General features: G+C 37.4%; 13 protein-coding genes across 13 annotated transcripts; 7 read left to right on the plus strand and 6 right to left on the minus strand.

The window, feature by feature from the left end:
- Positions 1-418: 418 nt before the first annotated feature.
- BDF20DRAFT_921040 (mannosyltransferase putative-domain-containing protein) lies at positions 419-1,752 on the plus strand (the record flags this gene model as incomplete). The annotated part of the gene is made up of 2 exons (XM_053084664.1): positions 419-1,198; positions 1,301-1,752. 2 exons carry the CDS (start codon positions 419-421, stop codon positions 1,706-1,708), a joined length of 1,188 nt encoding a protein of 395 aa, XP_052941083.1. The 3' UTR covers positions 1,709-1,752.
- A 37-nt stretch (positions 1,753-1,789) lies between these two features.
- Positions 1,790-3,255, minus strand: BDF20DRAFT_968146 (nucleotide-diphospho-sugar transferase). Its single transcript, XM_053084993.1, has 2 exons — positions 2,584-3,255; positions 1,790-2,503 (listed from the first exon to the last, which is right to left on the minus strand). The coding sequence occupies exons 1-2, from the start codon at positions 3,123-3,125 to the stop codon at positions 1,918-1,920; spliced, it is 1,128 nt and encodes a 375-aa protein (XP_052941084.1). The 5' UTR covers positions 3,126-3,255; the 3' UTR covers positions 1,790-1,917.
- Positions 3,256-3,913: 658 nt separating this feature from the next.
- BDF20DRAFT_846727 (WD40-repeat-containing domain protein) lies at positions 3,914-6,034 on the minus strand. Its single transcript, XM_053079757.1, has 6 exons — positions 6,011-6,034; positions 5,649-5,922; positions 5,375-5,571; positions 5,195-5,300; positions 4,816-5,116; positions 3,914-4,733 (listed from the first exon to the last, which is right to left on the minus strand). Exons 2-6 carry the CDS (start codon positions 5,845-5,847, stop codon positions 4,076-4,078), a joined length of 1,461 nt encoding a protein of 486 aa, XP_052941085.1. The 5' UTR covers positions 5,848-5,922; positions 6,011-6,034; the 3' UTR covers positions 3,914-4,075.
- On the minus strand, positions 5,995-7,799 carry BDF20DRAFT_846732 (kinase-like domain-containing protein). Its single transcript, XM_053079758.1, has 5 exons — positions 7,257-7,799; positions 7,098-7,181; positions 6,476-7,018; positions 6,217-6,403; positions 5,995-6,144 (listed from the first exon to the last, which is right to left on the minus strand). The coding sequence occupies exons 1-5, from the start codon at positions 7,488-7,490 to the stop codon at positions 6,035-6,037; spliced, it is 1,158 nt and encodes a 385-aa protein (XP_052941086.1). The 5' UTR covers positions 7,491-7,799; the 3' UTR covers positions 5,995-6,034.
- A 619-nt stretch (positions 7,800-8,418) lies between these two features.
- BDF20DRAFT_811519 (nucleoside phosphatase GDA1/CD39) lies at positions 8,419-9,630 on the plus strand (the record flags this gene model as incomplete). Its single annotated transcript, XM_053076700.1, has 1 exon — positions 8,419-9,630. The coding sequence occupies one exon, from the start codon at positions 8,419-8,421 to the stop codon at positions 9,628-9,630; it is 1,212 nt and encodes a 403-aa protein (XP_052941087.1).
- Positions 9,631-9,905: 275 nt separating this feature from the next.
- Positions 9,906-12,152, minus strand: BDF20DRAFT_811489 (uncharacterized protein; the record flags this gene model as incomplete). The annotated part of the gene is made up of 3 exons (XM_053076696.1): positions 9,906-11,485; positions 11,588-11,749; positions 11,867-12,152. 3 exons carry the CDS (start codon positions 12,150-12,152, stop codon positions 9,906-9,908), a joined length of 2,028 nt encoding a protein of 675 aa, XP_052941088.1.
- Positions 12,153-13,044: 892 nt separating this feature from the next.
- Positions 13,045-16,128, minus strand: BDF20DRAFT_968158 (uncharacterized protein). The gene is made up of 2 exons (XM_053084994.1): positions 15,750-16,128; positions 13,045-15,656 (listed from the first exon to the last, which is right to left on the minus strand). Exons 1-2 carry the CDS (start codon positions 16,006-16,008, stop codon positions 13,228-13,230), a joined length of 2,688 nt encoding a protein of 895 aa, XP_052941089.1. The 5' UTR covers positions 16,009-16,128; the 3' UTR covers positions 13,045-13,227.
- Positions 16,129-16,651: 523 nt separating this feature from the next.
- BDF20DRAFT_846740 (uncharacterized protein) lies at positions 16,652-18,296 on the plus strand. The gene has a single exon (XM_053079759.1). It carries the CDS (start codon positions 16,885-16,887, stop codon positions 18,103-18,105), a length of 1,221 nt encoding a protein of 406 aa, XP_052941090.1. The 5' UTR covers positions 16,652-16,884; the 3' UTR covers positions 18,106-18,296.
- On the minus strand, positions 18,297-18,979 carry BDF20DRAFT_997625 (uncharacterized protein). The gene is made up of 2 exons (XM_053085443.1): positions 18,615-18,979; positions 18,297-18,538 (listed from the first exon to the last, which is right to left on the minus strand). The coding sequence occupies exons 1-2, from the start codon at positions 18,825-18,827 to the stop codon at positions 18,509-18,511; spliced, it is 243 nt and encodes an 80-aa protein (XP_052941091.1). The 5' UTR covers positions 18,828-18,979; the 3' UTR covers positions 18,297-18,508.
- Positions 18,980-19,266: 287 nt separating this feature from the next.
- Positions 19,267-19,848, plus strand: BDF20DRAFT_846743 (uncharacterized protein). The gene has a single exon (XM_053079760.1). It carries the CDS (start codon positions 19,447-19,449, stop codon positions 19,765-19,767), a length of 321 nt encoding a protein of 106 aa, XP_052941092.1. The 5' UTR covers positions 19,267-19,446; the 3' UTR covers positions 19,768-19,848.
- A 1,528-nt stretch (positions 19,849-21,376) lies between these two features.
- On the plus strand, positions 21,377-22,723 carry BDF20DRAFT_909559 (uncharacterized protein; the record flags this gene model as incomplete). Its single annotated transcript, XM_053083602.1, has 1 exon — positions 21,377-22,723. One exon carries the CDS (start codon positions 21,377-21,379, stop codon positions 22,721-22,723), a length of 1,347 nt encoding a protein of 448 aa, XP_052941093.1.
- Positions 22,724-24,511: 1,788 nt separating this feature from the next.
- On the plus strand, positions 24,512-25,249 carry BDF20DRAFT_810957 (uncharacterized protein; the record flags this gene model as incomplete). Its single annotated transcript, XM_053076643.1, has 2 exons — positions 24,512-24,808; positions 24,923-25,249. 2 exons carry the CDS (start codon positions 24,512-24,514, stop codon positions 25,247-25,249), a joined length of 624 nt encoding a protein of 207 aa, XP_052941094.1.
- Positions 25,250-26,087: 838 nt separating this feature from the next.
- On the plus strand, positions 26,088-26,773 carry BDF20DRAFT_909561 (uncharacterized protein; the record flags this gene model as incomplete). The annotated part of the gene is made up of 3 exons (XM_053083603.1): positions 26,088-26,115; positions 26,181-26,284; positions 26,369-26,773. 3 exons carry the CDS (start codon positions 26,088-26,090, stop codon positions 26,771-26,773), a joined length of 537 nt encoding a protein of 178 aa, XP_052941095.1.
- Between the last annotated feature and the right edge of the window lie 109 nt (positions 26,774-26,882).

Genomic DNA, 26,882 nt, shown 5'->3' on the forward strand with positions numbered 1-26,882 from the left:
TTCTTTACAGATACAAGATTTGAAATAAGGACAAACAGTTATCATTCAGAGCTGAATGAAGAATTATTTGCAAGACTTCAAGTACAGGAACCAGGTACTAGTTCTTGTCCCCATAAGTAATACGCAGGAATTCTGATTATATATGATGGCTTATGTATTTAGCGGTAAATTTACTTGATGCTGAAAAACTATCAAAGACGCATGATATTGCAGTGACTCATCCTCCTTTACAATGGACAGGTATAAGTCAAGCATTAGATTGATAACTACTTCTTTAACCTTCAATTAATATATCGTCTTCAACCCCCACCTCTAAATAGAGAAAGATCTCGCCTTTTTTAAAACAGCAGCAGGCGAAACAGTGTTTTCCCAATTGACAAGAATTCCAGAAATGAAAGAGGCTCCCAACTTCAGTGCTATGACATCAGCCGAGAGATTGTTTAAAGCCTTATTTATGTATTTCGACAACGTATTTGCGCAGAACACCAACGTGGATGTAACTACAGACCTTCGTTATAAAGATTCATGGACCTTTTACAAACGTCTCGAAAGTTCGTTGTATCCATGGCTCTATGAAGGCTGGAACAATGCCTTTCAAATCAACAACCAAACCAATGGTCGCGGCATCGTTATTGCAGTCGGCGACGACCAATTTCGTTTCGCAGCAACCACCATTAAAACCCTTCGTGAAGTTTTAAATTGTACTTTGCCTATCGAGGTATTTTTTGTACGAGAAGATGACTTGTCTGTAGCCAGACGTTCTTATCTCCAAACCGAGTTTGAAGACGTCACCTTGAAAAAAATTGAAGATTACGTTGGATATCACTATACACAGTTCGGCGGCTGGGCTATGAAACCCTTTTGTATTTTGTCCAGTTCCTTCAGAGAAGTGATCTTGATGGATGCCGATGCTTTTTTTCTGCAGAACCCAGAAAAATTGTTTGATGATAAAGGTTATCAGCTCACTGGTAGTCTATACTTTTATGATCGCACTTTATTCCCTGACTGGGATGTGGGAGCGGGATGGTTAAATTCGTTCTTACCTACTATGAGTACATTAGTGCCAGAAACTAGATGGTACCAAAGAACTTCAACTCACGAGCAGGAATCCGGTGTAATAGTTATGGACAAGCAGAAGGCATTACTGGGTTTACTATCCACTTGTAAATTGAATGGTAAAACAGAACGTGATGAGATTGTGTAAAATCGTGTTTATGGTGATAAAGAGGTACGTTTTATGCATGTAGTGGCCAAATTACCAGAGTCAGCATCTGCTAACACGATATTTATCTTTTGAAAGACATTCTGGGTTGGCTTCGAAATTACTCAAACTCCTTACGCTTTTAACAAGTTTTATGGTGCAGTTATTGGACAAATGGGACGTGGTGGAGATGACGGATCACCGGAGAATGTGTGCGGTAATCAATTGCACGTTGATATCAATCATGTGCCTCTATGGTTCAATGGAGGATTATACCGACACAAATATGACTATGACAATCTCACTTATCTTGAATTCACGCATTATGCTGAAGGTGAAGACTGGGATTTTGATACACATTGCCTCAATGACCATGACAAAATTCGAGAAGTACACCCTGAACAGAGAACCATTGCTATGGCTTCAATCGAAATAGACAAAAAGAGAGAAAAAGATGAGGCTTTGTTAGAAAAAGGCGAATGGACACCTAAGAAACTAGATCTATAGAACTGTTGCATTTACTTTATATCTTACATCTTCCATATCCAGAGCTTAAAAAGTAAAAATATTTTTTATTCATACTTCTTCGTGTGAAGAGATTGCATATTACATTTATTATTTAGTTTTTAATCGGTAATAATCTATAATTTAAACATATATATATATATATATATATATACATCAATTGAATAGAATGTCTATTTGGGCCATGACAATTATACAAACTTCGATAAACAGCTTAAGCCATCGTTGTCAAAGTTATGCATAGGTCTGCATGAACATTTTTCCCATATTGCCTTATCATTGGGACAATGTTGATATTGATATTGGTGTCTATATCCGATGCTTTCCCAAAAATGAACTTCTGTTTTATTCAGAAATAACGCTGCGCCCAACGATTGAATGACTGAATCCGACCATCGTTCATAGAATATACCTTCTTTATGATCCATAAAATCGAAATAAGATTGATATCTTTTGGAAGTGAAAAAGCTGGTTTTCACAATTTGAAAACTGTTCCAAAAAGAACATCGATTGTAACTACCGTCTTTGTTGGTCATTGCTTTCCATAATTTATTATCGTGGTTTTCATCAAACAGTTGAGGGTTTTCTTTTTTGAATTCAGCTACAGTATCGAAAATGGAGGGTAGGGTTTCATGGAGTTCGTAAGATGACAAGGAAAATGAAAGCTGCTTTCCATTGTCATACATGTACTGGAAGGGATCAAAGCTGATCGGACAAAGATATTCCGTTCCTGGTTCGAATCTCCAAAAATAATCTAAATTAAATAAACTTTCATGTCTGAAAACGAATTACAAATTTCTGTCAGTTTCTGGTGATGATTCTCGTTGAGTTTGGTTTTCACCTTTTGTTGAACTTACTTGAATATGGTGCCAGCCATTAATCGAGACTTGAAGCGAGATGCTTCTGTATTTCCAGGCGTATCTTTCAAATACTTTCTTGATAAAGAGGCTCTAAATTGATCTGTTCTGTTTCCGTAACCGTACTGTGATATAGTTACTCTCTCAAATACAACGTCACCTGTAGCCGTGGAGGAAACCAGCTCTTTAAATTCAACAGAAGGCTCGTCTACTGTGAAAATGATAAAAGGATAATGGTAGTGACGATTGAACTGGTCTTCGATATTCCGCATGGTTGATCGCAAACTGCTAAGGGATTCCTTGTCGCCATTCACGAAAGTAATGTAGGCTGCTGTAAATGCTGGATTGGGATGAGTTATTTCTAAAGGAGGTATGTACTGCCATTTGTTCTTATACATTGGTACGTTCGAGAAAAAAGGAATATTGGCTGGTATCGTTTTGTATAATGATGTTAAGAATGATAATGTCAGAAAAGCAATCGTAACAATTACTGTCAGCAGCAAGGATATCCTTATCAGGAACTTTTTTAAATGGTAAGGCATGATTTTGTAATCAAAGAGATAAAGATACGTTGCTTCATGAAGAGGCCAACAACGTAAGAAAGAGAGATAGACTGTATTCCTTGAATGAAGTAAAAAAGATCAATAAAAAGATACCTACAAAATGTTTTTTTTGCTGAAAAGTGTATCAAACAATTGAAAAAAAAAAGTAAAACCGTATTTGTCTTAAACAGATCCGAGATGGTTTAAAACATTAGAACGCGAAAAGAAGGCAAACAAGCAGAATATGAAGTAGCTTTCATTGTTGTAATCCGAACTATAATCAACTCTTTATCAACTATGCCAATCTCAATGATAGGTTGCACAGATGCACAGATACACAGTTGCCCAAAAAAAAAAAAATCCCTGTTTTGCACTTTTTAACGAGCACAATGCGCTTTATCATATTCACGATGATTGAAGTAGTAAACATATTGCACGAAAACGAAAAATATTTTCAAGTTGTAAATTATTAGAGAAAGGCATATGAAGTTAGACATGTATGATCTTTGTATATCTTCGCGTTGTGGTAAGAATGATTTTGTCTGTAATGGCTGGTCTGCGCGCAAAATTATACAAATTTCCAATCAATATCAAGTAGAACATCGACATCTACCAAAAGCGTTTCAGTTCTAAAACCTTCAATCTTTCATGTTAAAGAATTAACTCGACATCATTGTATATTGAAGTCTGTCACATCATTTCATTCTTTGCTGATTGGGTTAATGTGCCAAGTTATCTAACTGTTTTCGCCTTCTTTTCTTTCAATTTGTACTCAAAAAACTGTTTGGTATGAAGCAACCTTATCTTATGAATCATTGCAGATCTCAATGTTAATCCGAATTTAAAAAAACCAAACAAATATTACATTATCAGTCTGAGCAAAAATACAATAAAAATATAACGAGAAAAGGGTGTATAATTAGAAGTATAAAGTGGGGAAAAAAAAAAATCTAAATGCTAATGGTTTTGAAGATATTCATACCAGTACTTGCTGTACTGATAACACAGCCAGGTATTTGTCTATGGAAATGTAATTCTTTAATATCTTCTTGGCCTTGATGAACGAATAACAGTTGAGGTGGTACTTCAACACCACCTGCATTCATTAAACGACCTTCTTGTTCAGTATCAGGCTCTACGGATAAATCCCAAAGTGTCAACTGATTATCTGCACCAGAAACTGCTAAAACGGATTCTTCCGTAGGGTGCCATTCGATAGACGTGATAGGTGCGTTATGCCATTTGAATGTAGCAACTGGTGTAGGTTGTGAGTTTCCACCCTTGAATGTACGAAGATCCCAAACACTAAATACACCATCATCATGTCCACTAGCCATTAAATATGATGCCTTCTTATTCCATGTAATAACATTGACATCAGAATGTGAGGCGTGTACGCCTACCGCTGAACGTTTCTTATTACGTGTATCCCAAATCTTAACAGTTTGATCAGACGAACATGAGGCAAAAACGTTTCTTTCTGTAGGTGACCATTGTAGATCCTCGACTGATGACTTATGTTCTTTAAATGCGACATTATCTGTATTCACGCCTGTGGGTGATAAAGTTGTATGGAAAATACGGCCCATATTGTCGCCGGTCAAAAGACTATGCAGAATTAATTGTCATTATCAACTGATGTTCAAAGTATACCAGCGTTTCCTCAAACAAAAATAATAATGACACTTACCGACCAGCATCTAAAGCGGACCAGTCCATAGCATAACCTTCTTCGCGACCGTGATTGTTAATAGTAACCAAAGGTTTCTGAGACGTATTCGTAGGCGCACCTGGTGTCTCTAGACTTTCCATTGATGATGTTAAATCCCAGATATGGACTTTGCCGGTCTCTGCCCATGTTGCAGCAATATGTTTTTCCTGTTGCTGTGGCATAACTCTCAAACGATTAACGCAGCCGTTATGAGGCATCGATCGATATTCAAGCACAGGATCTTCATCCAATGCATCTGGATCGTCATCATCGTCAGAGTCTGGAAAAATGGAAGCATAGGTTTAATGTCACTGCTTACAATTCTTTTTGACTGCACCGTGTACTCGGGTATTGTTACCTTCTTGTTGAGTTTTATGTAAGTTCGACAACTTCATAACCAAAACTTCGTTATTCCTATCGCCAGGCATAGAAGTACCAGCTGCAACATAAGCAGTAGCAGGATACTGAAAGAATAATACTAGTTGTTAGAATGTCACTTCTCAACCTTCTTCATCTTTATCAAATGTATTAAGCATACATTTCTTCTTTCTTCGCCCAATTTATCTTCCAAAATGTCAAAACTTAAGAACGGAAGTCGAACATCCAAGTTGTGAAGCATAACATAAACAGAAGGGTCTGCTTCCAAAACTTCTCCTTCTGCCAAAGGTTGACCGGGCAAATAAACATTCAAATCTTTATCCTGTTCTTCCTCATCTTTTTCGTCGACTTCCATGCCTATATTATGCAAGGTAATTTCGTCAGTATGTATTTAAGCTGAATCCTCTATCTCGTTATGCAAAATGTATGTTTACCATCGCTTCCCCCTTCTAATTCTTCCTCCATATTACTACTTTCGACAATTTCTTCTTCCTCCATTTCGTCTTCCCAGGCATCTTCAAAATCACCCATTTCATTCTTTGCTTCAGCATCGTGCCTAGAAGCGCCATTTCCAAAGGCGGGTGCCTTAGCCTGGTTTCTCAAATCGGCCTGATCAGCTTGACGTTTTGACATTTTTTTTTATACACTTTTCCAGTATATAATGCGAGTTATCAAAAAATTAAGCTATTTTTTTCTGGCTTTTTACAACTTTTTCAGAACAAAGAGAAAAAAAACAGTCAATTTCAGGACTGCTTACTATTTCAGAAAAATTAAAGATCAGCCAAAAGTTGATTACAGTTTTTTATTCCTTTGAGAATTATCAGCGGCCGTTGGTATTAATGTTATTGATATAAATTCCTCTAGAGGCAAGTTCTGCATGGCAATGAGGTGGCACAAGTTTATGGATGAAAGAGGGTTGAATAGATAATTCTACATGAATGAAAATAATGACATTGTTAGTCGGTCGATTTACTTTCCTGTTGATCATCCTTAATTCTTTACCCTCGATGGAAAAATCAAATAATGGCGGCAACTCTCTTCCAGTAGGCATCTTCGTATCAGGATTCCGTAATTCGTCGAAGAAAGGATGTATCAAAGCTTCGCTGGCTGTTGGCCTCAGTATAGAATCGTATTGTAATATTCTTGACATTAGATCAATAGCTTCGGGCGGCGTCCTTATCCTGAAAATCTATCACAGAATTCGATAGTCTGTTAATAGCCCTTAAATGTTAAATGTGCACTGCTATCTGAGCAATTGTACCTTAGTCAATGGATGAGGCTTGACTAACGGGAAATTGTGGTTTTCATAATTTGGGTTCATTGTTAATATCTGATCTCTTGTGGGAGTTCCTAAGACCTTTATAATTTCTATCAATTGATCAACTCCACTTTCACCCGGAAATAGTGGTTGGCCCAGCAAAAGTTCTCCCATCACGCAGCCAGCAGACCATATATCGATTTTCGTCGTATAGTTGGCTGCACCAAATATAAGCTCTGGCGCACGATAATAACGGGAGCATATATAAGATACGTTAGAATCACCAGAATTCAATATTTTCGCGCTGCCAAAATCACATAATTTAAGCACTCCAGAAATTGGATGAAGTAACAAATTTTGAGGCTTTATATCTCGATGACATATACCAATGCTATGACAATATGCTAATGCTCTGAACAACTGGTATATGTAAAGCTTTACTTGCAAAATGGGTATAGGTTGCCGAATCTTTGCATAATGCCGAGCTACTCTATAAACAGTTTCGGGTACGTATTCTAAAACCAGATTTAAGAAAATTTCATCCCTCTACGAACCAGAGCAATAGAAAAAATGTTATGTAATTGTTAATATTTCGGATGAAGCAGAGTTGTCATAGAGCATCTACCTTGTTCCCTTGGTTATAAAAGTATGCTCGCAGACCGCAGATATTTGGATGGTTCATCAATCGAAGCATTTCCAATTCTCTGTTCTGTACATCAAAAAAGGAAAGGATGCATGCATAAGCGTTGGATTCATTGCCTTTTCATTGATTAGGTAAATTTACTTTAAAGCGTTTATCTTGCAAAACTCTTTTGACAGCTGCTTTCTCACCGTTGTGTAATAATTTTACTTGACAAACGACACCGAATGATCCATTGCCAATGACTTTTTCAAATATATAATCTAACCGTACATCTTTCCCAGTTCTACCGTCTTTTGCAACTACTGTAATACACTGTGATATGTGATTTGAAGGTAGTGGCGAGTCTTTTAAATTATAATTAATAAACAACTGCATTACGAAGGCTCAGTTATATACATCTGGTTTGTATTACCAGGAACAGCTGCAACATTGACTCCTCTTGAGTGTGCTGTTTTTCCGGATTCCATGGATAAGAAAAACTTATATTTGGGTTGCAACGAATGTATGGGTATCTATTTTGGGGGGAATGTTATCCAACAGCTTCTGACACTTTTTAAGGTAGGCTGATTTCACTGATCGCTTGCTGAAGGGCGAATGCAAGCTATAAGATGGAAAATAAAAGAAAAATGGGCTGAATAAAAGTTAACAACGGTCGTGCTGGATACTTTTTTTTTTTCGAGTTGTTGCATCTGAAGACTCTTCTAACAAGTCTCAGCTTAACTTTTTTGTCGTGTAACTGTTGCTGTGACGTATTTTGCAGGAAACGGCCGACCTAAAAAATGCAGCCTTTTTATTGAACAAACAAAGTATTCCTTTTGTTGGCTATTCTCTCATCTCCTAATCAATCAAAAAGGCTACTCCTGCCCTTCGCTCTTTCTTAACAACGTCTGCAATCAGTCAACATTACCGTTTTGTCAGCCGAATATATACCCTTACCGACATCTTCGTCGCATCAGCGACAGAGCTCGATACAAATTAAACAGCTACAACAACAAGAGCAGCAAGGTTGTTTCAGAAAATCAATAGCTTTTTTTCAGAATAAAAAACGAACTTTGATAACTGGTAGTTTGGTTTTATTGTTGCTGATTGTATTATGGTGGTTCTTTCCAAGTACAACTTATCAAACAAGGAATAGATACGATGTAACGCAAGGTACTACATTTTTAAAACAATTCAAAATATATTCTGCTTGGCCAACTTAAATGATAAAATGAACTCTTTTATAACACCAGTACCGCCAGAACTACTATCAGATCATTGTTCAGTCCCTCATCCCGGGAAACCGCTAGTACAATACGCAATCATGATTGATGCTGGCTCATCAGGCTCTCGAGTCCACGTTTATAAGTTCAACTTTTGTCGTGAGGAACCAGAACTTGAGAATGAAGTTTTCCATATGATAGAACCCGGCTTATCATCATTTGAGAACGATCCTGAGGCAGCTGCAGATTCTTTAGAAGATTTATTACAAATTGCTGTAGAAAGTGTACCCGCATCTATGCAAAAATGTACACCTATTGCTGTCAAAGCAACAGCAGGTTTACGATTGTTGGGAGCAGCGAAGAGTCAACGTATTCTCGATGCAGTAAAGAATCGACTGGAGGTGAAATACCCCTTTCCTATAAATGCCGTAGAGATTATGGACGGTAAAGATGAAGGAGTCTATGCATGGATAACAGTTAATTATTTGTTGGGCAATCTAAATGTGGGTCGTGGCGGAAAGTCAGCAGCCACATTCGATTTGGGCGGGGCTTCCACGCAAATCGTGTTTGAACCTCAATTTCCCATTGGCAACGAACAAATGGCACCAGGCGATCATATATATCAATTAAAATACGGAAATCGACAGTACAACTTATATCAGCACTCTTACCTTGGATTTGGATTAAAGGAAGCTAGAAAGAAAATCAAATCGGATATAATTAGACTAAGGGAAGAATATGCTATTGCATCAGGCCGCGTATACCATCCTTGTTTGCCTGAAAATTATACAGAAACCATCAAATGGACATCGCACAATACAACTACGAATGTGAAAGTGATTGGAACTAATGCTGGTCATGCTATGTGTCGTGGCGTCATTGAGAAAATTTTCGGTAAAGAGAAGCCTTGTCCTTTATCACCTTGCGCTTTTGATGGTGTCTATCAACCTCCCTTAACAGAAACATTCAGTGACCATGAACTTTATGTATTTTCTTTCTTTTACGATCTGACGCAACCCTTGGGTATGCCATTACAATTTTCTGTGCGCGAATTGGGTGAGCTCGCCAATCGCGTATGCAGCAATGATGTGGAAGTATTTCAACATGTACCTGGGGCCATAAAGGTACTGAAACAGTCACCCGACTATTGCTTAGATTTGACTTATACCCATGCTCTCCTAAGGGTTGGCTATAATGTGCCTCCTGAACGCCTGGTTCGTACTGCAAAGAAAATCAAGGATGCAGAAACTGGCTGGTGCTTAGGTGCTTCCATTGCTATGATAGATGATAACCAACTCTGTAAACGCTACTGAAAAGATCCACCATCAGCATCATTAAAAGGAAGGGGTCGGGGAAAGTATAGCTTTCGCATATCCTTCAATGGAACACATTTCTTATAACTTATCTTAGAATGTTATCCTTGATATACATTTTACAGCCGATTGTGGAAGTTTAGCGCGTCTAAAATCTGCTATTTATAAAAAAATTTACTTATGATACATAAGTTATAGAAGAAAAGTAAAATGATTCTATGATAAATATATAAATACAGAGAGGAATCAATGATATGAGGATGAGGGCTGAATAACTAGGAAAAAGAAAATGGGGTATTGCTATTATCATATTTTATTATTGTATTATCTTCTTCCATCTTGTCTGTGCTTTTAAGTAGTTCTGTATTATCGTCTGATAACATACATAAACATTCCATACTATTGTGAATGCCATGTTCCTTGAGGAATTCACATAAACATTCTGACATATCGTCTGGAAAACCTTCGTAAATTAGGCTTCCTGCACCCAAAACATTCATGATTCTGTGAATCATTGCTGTGGCTTTGTTTCTTAGACACACATCATTTGTCCTGAGTGCTTGCCCACAAAATACCGTTGAGGCATGGTATAAACTTGGGATTAATTGTTGACATACACACCATCCGAAACATCGTGTAATTTTCTCTGATATGCTAACGATCGTTTCTGCTGACGATGTACTTTGTGCAATGGATTTCTGCTCTTGATTTTTTAGAAACGGCAATAAAGTGAATGATGACTGTGATGAATGGCGAATACAGTTGATGATTGCCTTCTGCAAAATAATCCATTGTGCTTCATATTGAATTCGTAGTAATAATGCTGCTTGCGCTTCAAGAGCTTCTGCGTCCATAGAGCTGATCAGATCACGCTCTTCAGCTCTTCTCTGTTTCATGCGTTCGTATTTATCATAATTGAAGCTATCTTTTCTAAAACTTTGCGGCAACCGTTCGAACCACTGCAAAAGGAGACGTTCTTGGGCAACCAGCTGCCTTAAAGAAGCATTGTTCTCAACTAAAATTGTTGTTTTCTTAGTAAGTCTGCATAGCTCGACTGTATGTACGAAATAAGTCTCTTTTACAAGCGTCTTGTTGTTGTCAAAATCTACTTTATCAATATTATCTTCAGTAGAGTGTAATTCGGATATCATATTATTCAAGGTGATGAGCTCGTAAAAGTCAACGTTGAGGTCTTCATCACGAATTAAGGCTGGTTCATTGACATACACTGATAGTGTCGAGTCATTGTAATAGAGAATCAGCAATAGCTTCAAGTACTTGCGACGTAGAAATATTTCATTATGAGGCATTTTGGCTTCTTTATGAAGATTGCAATTTATAACCATATCTAAACATAACCCAATGTAAATTTTCGCTTGCGAATATCTCTTGCAAACAATGCAAAACATAGATAAATTGAGAAGCGCTTCGATGGAGGCGCAGTCGGGCTGCTCATCAAAAAAGTCCATTAGTTCTTCTCTTGCTCGATCATAGTAGAAACCAGCAATTTCTTGGGAGTTCTCACAAATAAATTTGTCATGCCGCATAATGTGTAAAAACAACATACCTAGACCAGAGTCTATGCAGGCCTGATCTCGTTGAGGGTTTTTGCCCGATTTATCCCAAAAAGTATTCCAATCTGAACAAAACTTAGGATGCAAGCAGTCCATATACACCTGTCCAATATAGTTTAACGCTACGGGTGTTATATTTTTTGTTAAGCCGTTCAGATTCATCCGACAATGCTTGTAGTTTTCCAAACATATCTTGGGTCGTCGACCAATGGCATATTGCCAGTATTCAACATACGCATCTTGTGTTGTTTGGTAATTTGTCAATATCGATGATGAGCTTCCTGATGATGATGAAGAGCATACAATCATCTCCAATGCTAAATCATCATTATCTGGTTTGTTGGGTAAATTTGAAGATGAAAGGACTTTATCCAATGTGGGACTAGTGGTTGTCTCCTCGGATTGCATTGATCGTATCATCCTAACAGCTTCAATCAGCTGTTCGACACTAGTGATATTCGTATCTAGTCGAAGTAGATTTCCCGGCTGGAATGATAAGAGCCATTGCATTGGTTTAGCATTTGATGTTGTTATTGCCGATGTAACTGTTGGCTCTTCGGTTGTGTATTCTAAAGGGTTTTCTACTGAGAAACTGCAGTTCCTTGGTTGTCTGCGGAATTGTTGCTGAGTTTGCCTTTGTTGCTGCTGAAGTTGATTATCACCAATTGCTAATGCTTCCTGATCATTGTCAGCCTGTTGCTGCTGCTGCTGCTGCTGCTGCTGTTCTTTATCTTCAAATTCTTTTCTAGTCTTTGCAAAATTGGTTGATGCTTTATCCAGTTCTTTCGTTAAGCGATTTAGGACAGGCGTTGTTTTTTCTATCCATGATTCAATTTCGTAAAAAGTAACTTGCAGCGACTCGATGTCGTCATGAGGTGAAGGCTTTTTCTCTTTAGATTTTGACTTGCGAATTTGATTCTGTTTTCTCGAATTTGGTTTATGTGCCATGACATAAACATGCAAAAGGTGTAAAAAATGTGGCCAACTGAATTACGCTCAAAGCTTGTTAAGTATATTAACGAAAATAAGTAATTGAGGAAGGATAGTTTGGTTTGCCTCTATGTGGTGTGTGCAAACGATCAAAAGCAGCAAAAAAGTGTGCAAATGAGTCAGTAACGCTGACAATTCAGTACGTGGTACAAAGCCTTATTGGTAAAGGTCAATCTTTGAACGCATACGACGATTTGTTCAATTCGAACTTGCAGACCATGTGAACTTGACTGTTCACAACAATATCGGAAGAGTCTAGATTAATTCAGCGACTGTGTACTTTGTCAATCTTCTTTTGGGGTATGCCTTTTAACCACCTGCTAGAGACTTGGGGTTTTATGTAGAACTTCCGCGGAAAGGTAAATGAAATTGTAGTGCCTGATTTATTTACTATAATCTTGCGCTATAAACCGGTATAATTCTATAATCTCATCCTCAAAAGGCACAAATGATCTGGTTCCTGTTTAATCTATAAAGATAGTGATATAGGACTATAAAAGCCTTCATCCCCTCAACAATGAGCAATATGAACATAAATAACCGATCAATTTGTTAAATATTCATATGTATATGTTGATATGCTCATGGTTTCTGTGTTAAATAAAAGAAAGATTTTAATGTGAGCAGAATACAGAACCGCAAAATTGTTTGTTTAGATCAGATGCAAAGAATACTGTCAACAGCTCTGAAATATATAAAGGCAAATACAGCTTACAACTCGATGAAGCGAATAACAAATAGTTTTTAGATTACAAATTTATTTCACTTACAGACGAGGACCAAAAACTTCTGTTTTTTATACATATATAGTATTACGTAATCAGATCCTTTTGCCGCCGATAATCAAACATTGCACTTGCCTTCTTGAGCAAACAATTTATAAAATAAAAAATGCATTTTATTACAAGATAAGGTTTTTTAAATGAATAATAATACATACATAGGCTATAAATCATATAGTATAAAGTAAATAAGTAATAGTAATAGTAAAAGTGCTATATACAACAATGATTAGAAAACAGAAGGAGGCAATCTACTTCTTTTTCTTTCCAAGTAACCCGTTTAAAGCATCACCGAGACCAAAACCTTCAAGTATTTTGTTCAGTCCAATGCCGCCAAGGAGGTTGTTAATAATTGATCCAAGGCCAAGGCCATTCAAAATATTGCCGACAAGACCCAAAACACCCGAGAGTAAAAGACCGACTGCAGATAGAATCTGTAAAAGAGGGCTTTGCAAAATGTTCCACAAGGGGTTAAGCTCCTTCTTTGCATGGGGCATGTTTCTAATCTTTTTCTTTGCTCTATCAATCGTTTGGGAGACATCACCAGAGAGCTTAGCCAACAATTCAGCAAGATGATGTTCTTCAGGTGTGGCTTTACGAGACGAAGACTTGGCTTGTGCTTCTCTAGCTATCTTGCCAGAAGGATCTAAACCACGGATAGCACCATTACATTCCTCTAGGATTGAGGAACCTTGCTCAATCAAAGGCTTGACGGTATCGACCAATTTCTGTTCATCACGATCATCTTTGGATTTGGATTCTTCGTCATCGATATGATCAGTAATTTGCTTGAGAATGGGTTGAATCTTATCCAAGGATTGCTGGATACAGTTTGTTAATTGGTCAACAATTTTGCGTTGCTCCTCTTCTTGTCGTTCTTCTTTAAGTTGTTCTTCTGACTTTTGGTTCTCCATCTTGGCTTTACCAACAGTCTGGCCTTCTTCGTTTATGATATTGCCATCGTCATCAACAGGGAAACCAGCAAATCTACGGGCAGCAGTCTTATCGACATGACCGACAACGTTATCATTTTCGTCAATGATTTTGCCAGACTTACGAACAGTAGGAGAGTGTTCATCAACCATCGTATTAGGATTGAAGGGTTTTTTTTTTTCCTTGGATTGCTCAGGCTCGACCATTTTGGCCCTTCCAACAATATGACCATCGTTATCATAAACGTTACCTTCTTCATCGACCTTAAAACCAGCCCAAGTGGCAGCCATTCTCTTGTCAACGTGTCCGACAAGTTCATCGTCCATATCAAAGACCTTACCAGATTTACGAACTTCAGGGGAATTTTCGTTCACGGCATCATTAGGGTAAGGATTCTTTTCTTCCTTATCGTCGTCTTCCTCCTTAGGCTTAATCATATCAGCAGAGCCAACGATTTCACCTTCATGGTTAATAACGTTACCTTCAGGATCAACTTTGAACCCAGCCCATTTGGGAGCCATCTTCTTGTCAACGTAGCCAACAAGTTCGTCGTCCATATCGAAGACCTTACCAGATTTACGAACTTCGGGAGATTCTTCGCTCACAGTGTCGTTAGGGTTGAAGGGTTTCTTTTCGTTTTCATACAGATTTGCCTTAGCAACAATATGACCTTCTTTGTTATAGACGTTACCGTCCTTATCAACCTTGAGTCCAGCTAATTTTGGCGCAACCTTCTTGTCCACAGTGCCAAGGACATTATCTTCGGAATCGACAACCTTGCCGGATTTGCGCACTTCAGGGGAATCTTCATCGACGGTACCATAAGGATTATCTTTCTCTTCATTGTCATCATCTTCTTCGCCATCCTCCCCCTCATCTTCCTCTTCGTCTTCTTCGTCTTCTTCTTCTTCCTCACTTTCATCATTATCTCCTTCTTCTTCTCCTTCTTCCTCTTCTTCCTCTTCCTCTTCTTCATTATCGTCTTCACCTTCTTCATTTCCTTCGACTTCATTTTGTTTTTGGTCATTGTCATCGACATCCTCAACAGTTTCTTTTTTCGCATTTTTTGCTTTATTGGTAGCTTCATCAGAAGCATCTTCAGCCTGTTCTTCCGCATCTTCTTTGATATCGTTGGCATTATCTCCAGCTTCATTGGTTTTACCGTCTATCTGTTCGGCATCATCTTCTGCTCCTTCTTCAGCATCTTCCTTGTTATTATTGGCTTCGTCTTTTACTTGTTCAACAGTATTCTTGGCGCTTTTGGCACCTTTTTTAGCAACTTTTGCAGCATCGTCAGTCTTATTTTTGATATATTCGTTGTCTTTATCAGAATCTTTTGCCTCTTCGTCGGTGCTTTCATTATCATCATCATCCTCTTCATTACTATCTTCAATTTCATCTTCTTCAAAGTTGCTTTGGGAGTGTACTTCATTTTCATTATCTTCGTTGTCATCGACGTTCTCTATTGCATCATCAGCAGGTGCATCGGTCTCTTCAGCTTTGTCAGCTTCGTCTTTAACATCTTCAGCAGTTTGTTTAGATTTGTTCTTGGCATCTTTGGCTGTATTTTTGGGGGCTGCTTTAGTTTTATCTTTGTTATCAATGGGTTTTTCATCCATGGATTCTTCATCATTGTTGTCATCTTCTTTATTCTCTTCTTCAGCGGATTCTTCATTCTCAGGCTTGTCAGCAGCGGTATTATCCTCATCAGCATTATCATTGGCTTCAGTCTGATCGGCGTCATTGTCTAAAAAAGGAAATAAACAGATTTCAGTTACCCCGAAATCCAGAAATTCGGAAAGACCTGCATCTCATTTTTCTAAAAAAAAATTAGAAATACCTTTCTTGGTAGATTCTTGCTCTTGCTCGTTATCGTTGTCTTCTTCTTCATCGTCATCATCATCGTCATCATCACTACGATCCTGAGGAATAGGCTCGACACGGCCAATAACTCTGCCTTTATCATTCTTGATTTCACCATTTTCGCCGACTTTCTTGTTAACTACACGCTTTAGTTTGCCTTCAACAAGACGGCCTAGAGTAGCCCCGGTCTTGCGATCAACGACCATACCAGACTTGCTGACTTTTTTGCCAATCATTTGTTGGTAAAGTTCTTCTAGATCATCATCGTCTTCGTCGTCTTCGTCATCATCATCATCATCTTCTTCTTCTTCTTCTTCTTCTTCTTCTTCTTCTTCTTCTTCTTCTTCTTCTTCTTCCTGTTGATTGTCATCAGAAGGCTCTTGTTCATTTCCTTGTTTAGGTTTCTCGTCGTCCTTTTCAGAAGGCTCATCATCATCATTGTCGTTATCATCATCGCCTTCTTTTTCTTCTGCCTGTTGTTGCTTTTTGCGTTGTTCTTCTTCTTGCTTCTTACGGTAGGCTTCGAGCATGGCTTGTTCTTGTTGTTTGCGTGCTTGGTCCTTCATTGCTTTCGATGTCAAATAGGGTACGATAAAGAATAGTTCGAGAATCTTTAATTTTGTTCAATTATCAGAGAATCTGTGTTGAGGAAAAAGGGAAATAATTTATTTAGAAAGAAATAAAAAAAAAGAATAAGACAAGGCCCTTTTTTTTAGAATGGAGGTACTAGATAGTTTTTGATAATGACTTCATGCAACGATCATTTTTGAGGTTTCTTTTTTCTTTTTTTGGGAAAATGGAAAAAAAGAAAGGGTCCAGCGTGTAACTGAATTTATTTTTTTGTGGAACTGGACTTTTTTTTTTTTTTGTTTGCATGGTTATTATTTGATGACGATGATACAACGTAAAAGTGGTGTATGATAATACAGTAGAAAACTCTAATCTCTTTCTTTTTTTTTCTTGGGGGTGCTGATAAAGAACTGTCTTTTTTTTTTTTTTAATCATAGAGACATTCTTGCTTTTACAATAGTATTCTTTTTTCTTTTCTGATCTTTCAATTATTACAGCGCTCAATCTTTATTTAACCTTTTTTAATTTATTTGACATATAACATGGCTGGTCTACTCGGAGGTAGTAAAAAGAAATCAGGTTCTTCCAAGAAAAGGTCATCCAAGAAATCGTCTGGTGATGAGGAGAGTGGTGGTCTTTTAGGTGATACCCTGGGCTCAGTGACTGATACAGTGGATAATGTTACTGAACCTGTGAAGGGGAGTAGTAAATCCAAAAAAAGAGATAGCAGCAGCAAGAAGAGAAGATCCTCTAAAGGTGATAAGAAAAAGGGAGGAGGACTTCTTGATGGTGTGACTGATACAGTAGGTGATGCAGCAGAAGGCATTCAAGACACCGCTCAAGGTGCTGTGGATACTGTGCAAGATTCTGTAGATGGAGTAACTGATCAGGCAGGCGATGCCGTGGGCGATGTGACAGACAAAGTCGGTGATACAGTGGACGACGTTACTGACAAGGTGGGCGACACAGTCGATGGTGTCCAGGATACAGCTTCAGGTGCTGTTGATGGTGTCACTGATAAAGTAGGTGACGTCGCCAATGAGGCCACCGATAAAGTGGGAGATGTTGCTGATGGTGTTCAAGACACAGCAGGTGATGTGGTAGATACAGCTAAAGATTTACCTGAAAAGGCTACAGAGTCCGTTGACGATGTTCAGAAAAACGTGACAGATATAGCAGAAGGCGTTACTGGTGAAGGTCAAAACTTGCTTGGCAACTTACAAGATCAAATCAAAAATGTAGTGAATCAAGCTCAGAACTCTTTGAATGATGATAACGACGACGATGAGGATGATAATCCGTTTGGCAACAGTGATGATGCTATGATGACTATGAATGCTATCATGGAATACAATCGCATGTTGATGCAAAGATTATCAGAACTTGAAGAGGAAGCCAAAGAGAACAATGACGAAGTGAGCAAGGAATCAGTTCAAGATACAGTCAAAGATACTTATGACCAAATCAAGTCAAAATATGAGAAAACAGAAGACGGCAAAGGTACGAATCATACTTTCGAACTGCCTCTTGACGACCTTGTCAACAGCTTTGGCGATAATAATGATGATGATAATCACGATGCACAGCACAACAAAAAGAGGACGAATAACACCAACGATGATGAATCCACTGTGCACGGGGGCGAGGATAGCGGTGGCAAGGGATTCAGCATCGGCAATGGTGGAGGCAAAGATGACATTGTAGTTAAGGTAGAGGCAACAAAGAACGGTATTACCTTCTGCATCCATATTCCTCGTGATTAAACGACTTGCTTTCCTTCAAAAAGCATGTATATTTTTTTGTATATTCTTTTTACGTCTTTATTCTTAATAAATTATATATTATATTCAGCCATTTGACGATCGAACAAATCGTTTACACATATACAACGTAAACTTGACTGGCTTATGCATAAAATACAGCAAATGGAACAGAGAAAAAAGATTCTTTCTTTTCTGCTTTTTTTCATTTAATAAACATGGTATTTATTTTTATATTCAGGATCAATGAATATCATTACACAATTGCTGAATACGGATAAATAAAGATTATACAAGATAATATTTATAAATTCGGACTGGTTAATAATAAGAGCAGCGAAAACTAATAGTACAGAGTAATATGTATGAAGGGAGCTAAAGGATAGATGAGAGTTAAGGAGGAATCTTACGACAGCAAAGTCAATGTCACATCACCCTATTCAAAGCAGCAAGAGAGTCAGCTCAATAGAGAGAAAAAAAAAACGACTACTGCTAAATTCACTTCAACTTACGTGCGCTTTGGCTTTAAGATACACTTCGGCTTCAAGATTAATATCCAGACGAAGCTTGGGCATTTTACTATCTTTTTTTGCTGGTGATTGTTGCTGTTGTTGTTGTTGGAGAGCTTGTTGCTGTTGTTGCTTTGCTAAAGCCTTCTTCTTCTTGTCAGAAGAGGACTTCTTTTTCGTTTTTTTGGTATCGGTGGCAGTAGCTTGTTGTGACATTTTCGTTATTGTAAAGATAGTCTTTTCAAACGCTTAATATGAACAGAATGAAAATGAAAGAAGGAATAAAAATAAAATAAAAGTAAAACCAGTAGAGGGAACAAGGGGAGTGAGAATATAATATTTGCTCTATCTAAGCATTTCTAGAAAAGTTTAGATTTATTTTGATATTACGCGTTTATTTTTTTTTTTATTTTTTTTTTTTATTTTTTTGCTTTCTGCCAAGATGATGTAATGATAAGCTAAAGTTCAAAGGATTTTCTGTTGGGTAGCAGTTCCACAGGGAAATACGATGCTTGTTGGATGAAATCATTTTGAACTTTGATCTAAACAGAAATTCCAACGAGAAGATACATGCACACACACACGACATCCATTGCCCGCCATGCAATCATTGTTTTATCATTCGTCCTTTTTTTTTTTTTTTATTCCGGACAAAGTTAAAGGGCTTGTCCACTTTTTTTAAAAAAAAGGTGTGAATTCTTTATTTATCAGCTTTTCTTATTATCATTACTGTTCTCATTTTAACTTATTAAAATTAATTCTCTTGCGTGCACGATATATTAATCAATCATCTATTTATTCAACCAATATACAGCTTATAAGGAACTAAGCAAGAATGCCACCAACAAAGGAAATGGAAAAGCCACAGAACGAAAAGATCAAAGAGGTTACTTCTGAAGACGAACATGAAGAAGAAGCTCAAAAGGCACCAGCAAAGCAAAAGAAAGAAAAAACCAAGAAGCCAAAGAAGAAGAAGTCCAAGTCTAAAGATCTCGTCAAAGGTGGACAACAAGAAGTTGCTGCTCCTCCTCAGCAACAAAGTGGTAGCAGCAATGATGACAATCCCCTAAGTCTACGTCTTGATTTGAATTTGGAAGTTGAAATTACACTTAAAGCGAGAGTCCACGGTGATGTCACATTAGCTCTACTTGCTTAGTTTTTGTATCCCTACCTCTTTTTTTTATAAACTGTATTGTATAAATATAATATCCCTTTTATTCTACTATTTTTTGTTACGTATTAGTTCCATTTATAAACCAATGAATAAAAACTTGTCCATATAAACCATGGCGTGCCTTTAGCGTCTGTCGACTCAAATAGCCAGTACATTGTGAGATCTTTCCATATGTCAGGCTAATGAACATTCTTGCTTCCAATATGAGTAACAAAGATATATGTGTTTTCAATGTCTCATAAAATAGGGACCTTCATTAACAACGAATGATCAACAAGTAAACAGAAATTAACTTAGTAGAAACAAAAAAAAAAAAAAAGTTAAAAAGTGATTGATTCTTTATTAATAAATAGTATACAATTAATATAGATACAGATACAGATATGCATATATTGGAATATAATGTACAAACAAATTATCGAACTTGAAGGATGGTACGTTAACGAAGAAGGGCCAATGTCACATCACCATGCACCTTTGCTTTAATCTCGATATCAACCTCCAAATTCAAATCCAAACGCAAACTTAGAGGATGATCACTACTATTCGAGGCACTGGCGTTACCTGCGACTTGACCAGCGGCACTTGGTATGAGACTCTCCTCCTCTTCTTCCTCAGAATCAGTTTCTTCTTCTGAATCAGTTTCTTCTTCTGAATCAGTCTCTTCTTCTGAATCAGTCTCTTCTTCGCTGTCACCTTCATCATTATCGTCTTCATCGCTGTCATCACTGTCATCTTCACTGTCATATTCATCGTCATTGTCATCATCATCATCGTCTTCTTCAACAGCCTTTTGTTGTTCTAGCTGTTTCTTCTTTAGGGCTTCTTGTTTGGCCTTATCGTTGGTCTGACCAGATTTTTTGCCTGCTTGTTGCTGTTGAGCACCCTGCTTTTGTTTATCAGCTTGTTGCTGCTTTGCAGGAGCGTCTTTCTTTGCATTAGCGTTATCGGCCATGGTATAGTTTTTTTTTTTTAATTACAAGAGGAAGTTAGTAATCAAAGATCAAATCAAGAAAAATATAATAATAATTATAACAATAGTAGCTAGGGATTAAAACGTAAAAAAGCTTATAAAACGGACAAAAAAAAAGATAAAACAAGAAAAAAAAAACGTTGCTATGGCTGCAATACCTGTCATTGTCACGTAATTGTGTCTAACAAACTATTCTAAGGAAAATCTTGACTACCGAATAATCTCCATGGAAACAATGTATCTTTTCATTTTCACAAAAGTAGAAAAAAAATCGTTGCACAAGATTTATGCAAGAAGCGAGAGGGCGCCACACAAAGGGGTCAGGGGCGGAGATAATTGTGTGGAGTGCTATGCCCCTCTAGGACAGAGTCCCAAAAAAAAAAAGAAAATGGAAATTTTCATCGATTTAAAAAAAAAAAAAATGATATCATTTGCACACAACTGTACGATACACTGGGTCTCCCGTTCGAGGTCAGAATCAAACTTGCACAATTTGGAAAAAAGTCTATCCTTCCCTGGAACTATTTTTTTTTTTTGATCTTATGTCCAAATTCGATCTTGTAATTACATTTATTTTTTCTTTTTGTGCAGCGACAGATTATTATTGTATATTGACGAATGGGTGAGAAGGTAGGCAAATCTACTACTGAGGCTGAAAAGAAGGCTGACAGCAATGCAAAGACAGAAGAAACATCAAATAAGAATTCTGCATCCACAACAAAAACGAACAAAAGCACAGACAAGGATACTAAACAGAAGACAAAGAAAAAAAAGAAACCAGCAACAACGAAAAGTAGCAAGAAAAAGGTGACGGAGGATGAGGGTGCGAAGGTGAAAAAAATCACTGAAAAGAAGGCCAATGAAGAAGATACTGGAGCACAGAAAAATGAAAAGTTGATCGACGAAGAGCAACGTGCTAAATTGAAAAAGCAAGCCAAGAGCATCAAAAAGGCTGCCGATAGAATGCACGATCCGGACATACAGGAGAGGGCCGATGACTTAAAACAGTTTGCTAAGAAGATTGCAAAAAAGGATTTAACAAAGAGAACAGAGGCAATGAAGAAACAGGCAGAAAGGTTCAAAACACCCGAACTAGCAAAAAGAGCAGAGAGACTAAAAGAATACAGTGAGCGTATGAATAGAAAGGAACTGGCTGACAGAGCCGAAATGATGAAGGAACACGCTGCAAGGCTGAACAGCCCTCGCATTAAGAGAAGAGCCGAAAAGCTGAAGGAGTTTACGGAATCGATTGACAAGGAGCAACTTGTAGAACGAGCAGACGCATTAAAGCACTATGCTGCAAGAATGCACACACCAGAAATAGAACAGAGAGCAGAGAAATTGAAACAACATGTACAGTCTATGGATGAGGAAGAGTTGGCACGACGCGCAAAAAAATTGGAAAAACATGCTGCGAAGATGGACAGTCCGGAAATGAGAGCCAGAGCTGAAAAGCTGAAGCATTTCACTGAAAGCATTGATGAAGACGAACTGAAACGACGGGCTGACGTACTCAGGGAACACGCGGCCAAACTGAACCGACCTGAATTATTGCAAAAAGTCGAGAAACTGAAAAAGTGTATCGATCGATTCAATGACCCAGAATTCGCTGAACGAGCCCAAACACTAAAGGAACATGCTGCACGTTTCAATCATCCTGATTTCATTGAACGCACAGAAAGATTAAAGCGGTGTGCTCACAAATTTAAGCGACCTGATATTGTTGATCGCCAAGACAGACTAAAGAAGCACTCCGAAAAACTCCAAGGACCAATGATGGATGAGCGTAAAGAAAGATTGGATAATTATGCCTCTAATTTGAAAAAGGTAGATGATCAAAAGCAAAAGAAAGAAAGATCTTCCACACGCAACCCGCCACGACTAAGACTTGATTTAAACCTTGACGTAGATATAAAACTGAAAGCGTCAATACGTGGTTATGTTCAGATCACCATGATAGACTGAATCATTTGCCTTACAAGCACTGCTTCCATTTACCGTCAATCGATCGTACTTACGATATGCATTCCATTTGTACATATGAATATCTTCATTTCGCACTCTTTATACATATATTCTTTCAAGTTTTATTTTCTAAGCTATTTTTAGTATAAGTATAACCTGGCTACTTAATATGAATAATACTTAATTAATAAATACATTGTCACTGGTTATTGTTAGATACAACATCATCATACACTCTTGAACAATAGACAAAAATGTTCAAAATTTTTTATCAGTTACATCTTGGAATAACAATGGTTTAATTGCTACTTCTAATGATTGAAAGAAATGTAAAACCCGCCACTCCAAGATTGTGTATCCTATTATTTCATCCGTTCACAAAATTATTACATGTTGCAATAGCAGCCAGAAACTTTATTGTCGGCTTCCTTTACGTTGTGCTGACAATTCTTGAGACTTAGGGATAAACGAAAATAGCTGTGCAGATGGTTTTTTTTGTGTAACTGCACAATCTGCTGCAACCTTATTCTGACGTCTCCTTATTACAAATGGTAGGTCTATTTGTCCTATTTCAGAAGTTTTTTTTTTGATATATCGATTTGGAAGATGTTGATATATGCGAAAACGAAGTGGTTAAGATAGATATGATTCGCTTGACGAATATTAAGGTAATTGATAAAGAGCATCATAGAAAAATAATAAGTCAACTTACTTTTCAATCCCCGTATTACAAATGGTGCGTAATAATTTGAAAATTTGAATCATTCTTAAACACATTTGAACGACTTTAATTTTTTTTAAGAATCAATATTTTACTTTTTAGACGTTTACAAAAAAAAGGTCAGGGATTGTCTTTATTGGCGAACTAATCTATAGTTTCAGTCAGCTTTATACAAAATTTAGACACAGATTATATCCATTATAACGAGCATTTCATTCATAATCTAATTTAATGCGCTATAATAATACCCTTGGGTGTTGATTCGCTATCGTCAGTGTTTTGCTTCAATACCTCTTTTCTCACTCATCAGTGGTAAGCAGCGTACATAAAAGTTCGTCCAAAATTAGTAAATGTTCGTCTGAGATCAAGATAGAAAATTTGCCAATAGAAAGAGAGGTTGTGGAATTTTTTTTTTGTAAACGTTTTAAAACAAAATTGAAAATGTCTCAAATAAGAAAAAAAAAGGTAATCCGAAATTAAGTAAATCGAAATGATGAACAGTTCGAACTTCATTACCCGCAGAAGAAACTAGGCTAAAAAGAGGGGAAAGAACCAGAATGGACTCTTTATCTAGGCTTTCTACATCTCTACTTTTTGTATTTTGATACCTCTCTCTCTTTCTTGGCATTTTTATCCATTTTCTGTAACATAAAATTTTTGCACTTTCTGTTTCGGCAGTCGAACAGTAAAATACCCTATTATGTTACCGCCTAACAATGCAGAGAGTAACAACGATATGCATCCACCGCAGTCCATAAGAACAGCTCCAAATTCACCACCACCGAAATTACCTCCTCATTTTGATTCTACGACTGCATATACACCAACATCTACTCCTCCCCCAAATGGACATTATTATACAGAGGATAAATATGAGGTTCCCGGTAAAAGACAGAAAGCTTCCCTATAGCTACATAAAGTCGCTAGCTTTACTAACCCTTAAATAATTTACGCATTTGATAGGTAAACGTCAATCCTCAGAAATGGATGAAGGACATGTGGCAGACACTGAATTAGGTGATTATCCAACCGATAATAAAAAAGGACGACGACGACGACGACGACGGATGGAGGGAAGAAACGCTTGTATACGATATCTCTGTTGTGCCTGCTGTCTTCCAGGGTGGGCAGCAGGTATAATTTGGTTTATAATTATTGCGATCATTATCGTCATAATCGTACTGGCTGCCATAGCGGGCACATTCATCATGCCCACAGTCGATATGGCTGGTGTTTCATCAAATCCGACGACAGGCTCTCAGATAAGCTTTACAGGAGATGGACTTAGAATTAATTTCGGCTTGATTATCAATGTGAATAATCCAAATTTGTTGAGTATTGACCTTTCAAATATCAATGCAACTGTAAGTTATACCATGGACTGTTTTCAAAGCGAAATATTGGAGTTTTTTTTTTTTTTGAGTTTTGCATTGTATAACAATTCAATCAATGACTTAACTTTCTTCTTTCCGAAATAGGCGTTTTATCCGACGCCGAAAGGTGGGCGTCCACAAATTGGAGGAGGGTATCTTGAACAGCAAGCAGTACCGAAATACAGCCACTTTAATTTTACGTTCCCTTTTCATATTGAGTACAATCCCGATATCGATCTAGATCAATCTATACTGACTGACATAGCAGATAAATGTGGTTTGACAGGCGGAAAGAAGCAAGATATTACCATTGATTACACTATCCACTTGACAGCGAAAGTACTTATGGTAAAAGTCCATCCAACTATATCTTCATCAGCAACATTCGTGTGTCCAATTGACGTAAGAATTTATCCGATAAGCATTGCATAACCCTGATTTTTTACTTCTTATTTCGGAAGAATTCATCTGCTAAAAATCGTTTGCTTTACGTAGAATGGTGGTCTTTCAGGTTTAGGAGATGGAACCATTGGTTTGTAAATATAAGCTATGAAACGATAGAAAAATTCGACGATCAAGCGGTCCATATACAGCGACAATTCAGATGGGCAAAACAGCCCGATCCCCGGACACTTCTACTACTCAAATAGCAAGTTTCTGTTCATTCTTGTTCTTTTTTAAAGTTTTGTAGAAACCATGAAAACACGTCGTCAAAATCACTTAGACAAAAGCATTAACATGAACAACGAAAAAGCAAATACGTTCCAGTATGCTTTTTTCCATTTTTGATCTTGTACATATTAACATCATCATTAATATCAACCTCAAATGATACTGCAGATGTGAATAAACAGTTCTTGTAACTACTCGAATAGCTAGAATTGGTCGCAGAATAAGGAAAAGATTTGGCTGAGAGATTATGATTTTCAATTAATTTCTTAGGTTTTAAGGAGTGTCAAAAGCAATCTGTTCGACGAATATTGCTGAGCGGCATGACGAACCCACTAAAATTACCGCACACGCTCTAAAATTTAAGTCTTGGTTGTTCATCGTTATCGTGACTTTGTTGTTGAAGTTGAATAAGAACAATTTTCCGTGCTTTTTTTTTCAACTTCCTTTCTTTCTATTTTTTTTTTCGTAGTTGTTGTTAAACTCAGTATACATTTGCTTGTGCTTTGATCAATCATAACCAAATACGCGATACTTACAACATAGTAGTATCAAGCTTATCTATCCAAATTCTATACGATTGAAAAGCTCGACTACAATCATGCAGACATTCTCTACGCTTCAACTTTGTAAGTCGTCGTAGTTCTTTTGTAACGTTACAAATTTCATGCTAAAAGTCTACATTTATTTACAGCTCAAACACCATTAAACACTGGAACCACCAGTGACATTCCAATTGCATCTGATACCTTTAGAGCAACTAAGCGCAAATTTGAAAATGATGAGAGTTCAGAAAAGGTACATCCATTCTCTATACACTTTTCGGGATTGGAACATGAATTAATGGAAATACTTACGCTTGCTTTTTTTTTTACAATCAAGCTGGAGAGAGTCAAGCGTTTTCAAAAGTCATCGCTTTTGGATCAAAGTGCATTACTGAATGCACAATGTTTAGCAACACCATCTTCTTATGATTGTATTAATACTATCACCTCTATGCCTACATCTACAGCGACGACTCATAATACAACTGCCAAGAACGACATACCCATTTCTTTCGCGGCTTCAGGAGAAGAGGAGGATTGTATGATGCTAGAAGATGATTCTAATACCACAGATGATGATGAGAATTTGAAGACGCCTTCCCATATGGATTGCAGTAACGATAATAATGATTATCTGCAGTTTGACACCGGTGATGACTTGGAGGATGGTGGATATACTGGTCAGTTAGAAAGAGGCTGGCATGATCTATATAGTGATCCTTTGCAAGCTAGGTGGATGTAAATGCTGATCTTCCTCAAAACGACAAAAACACACCTTTTACCCCTCCCGCTCCCCGTTCTATTAGCATGTACAACATTTACAAGCAGCCTTTTATTATTATTCGATGAAC

The sequence above is a fragment of the Mycotypha africana genome (assembly GCF_025528875.1).
Source record: "Mycotypha africana strain NRRL 2978 chromosome Unknown BDF20scaffold_1, whole genome shotgun sequence".
Taxonomy (NCBI): Eukaryota; Fungi; Mucoromycota; class Mucoromycetes; order Mucorales; family Mycotyphaceae; genus Mycotypha; species Mycotypha africana.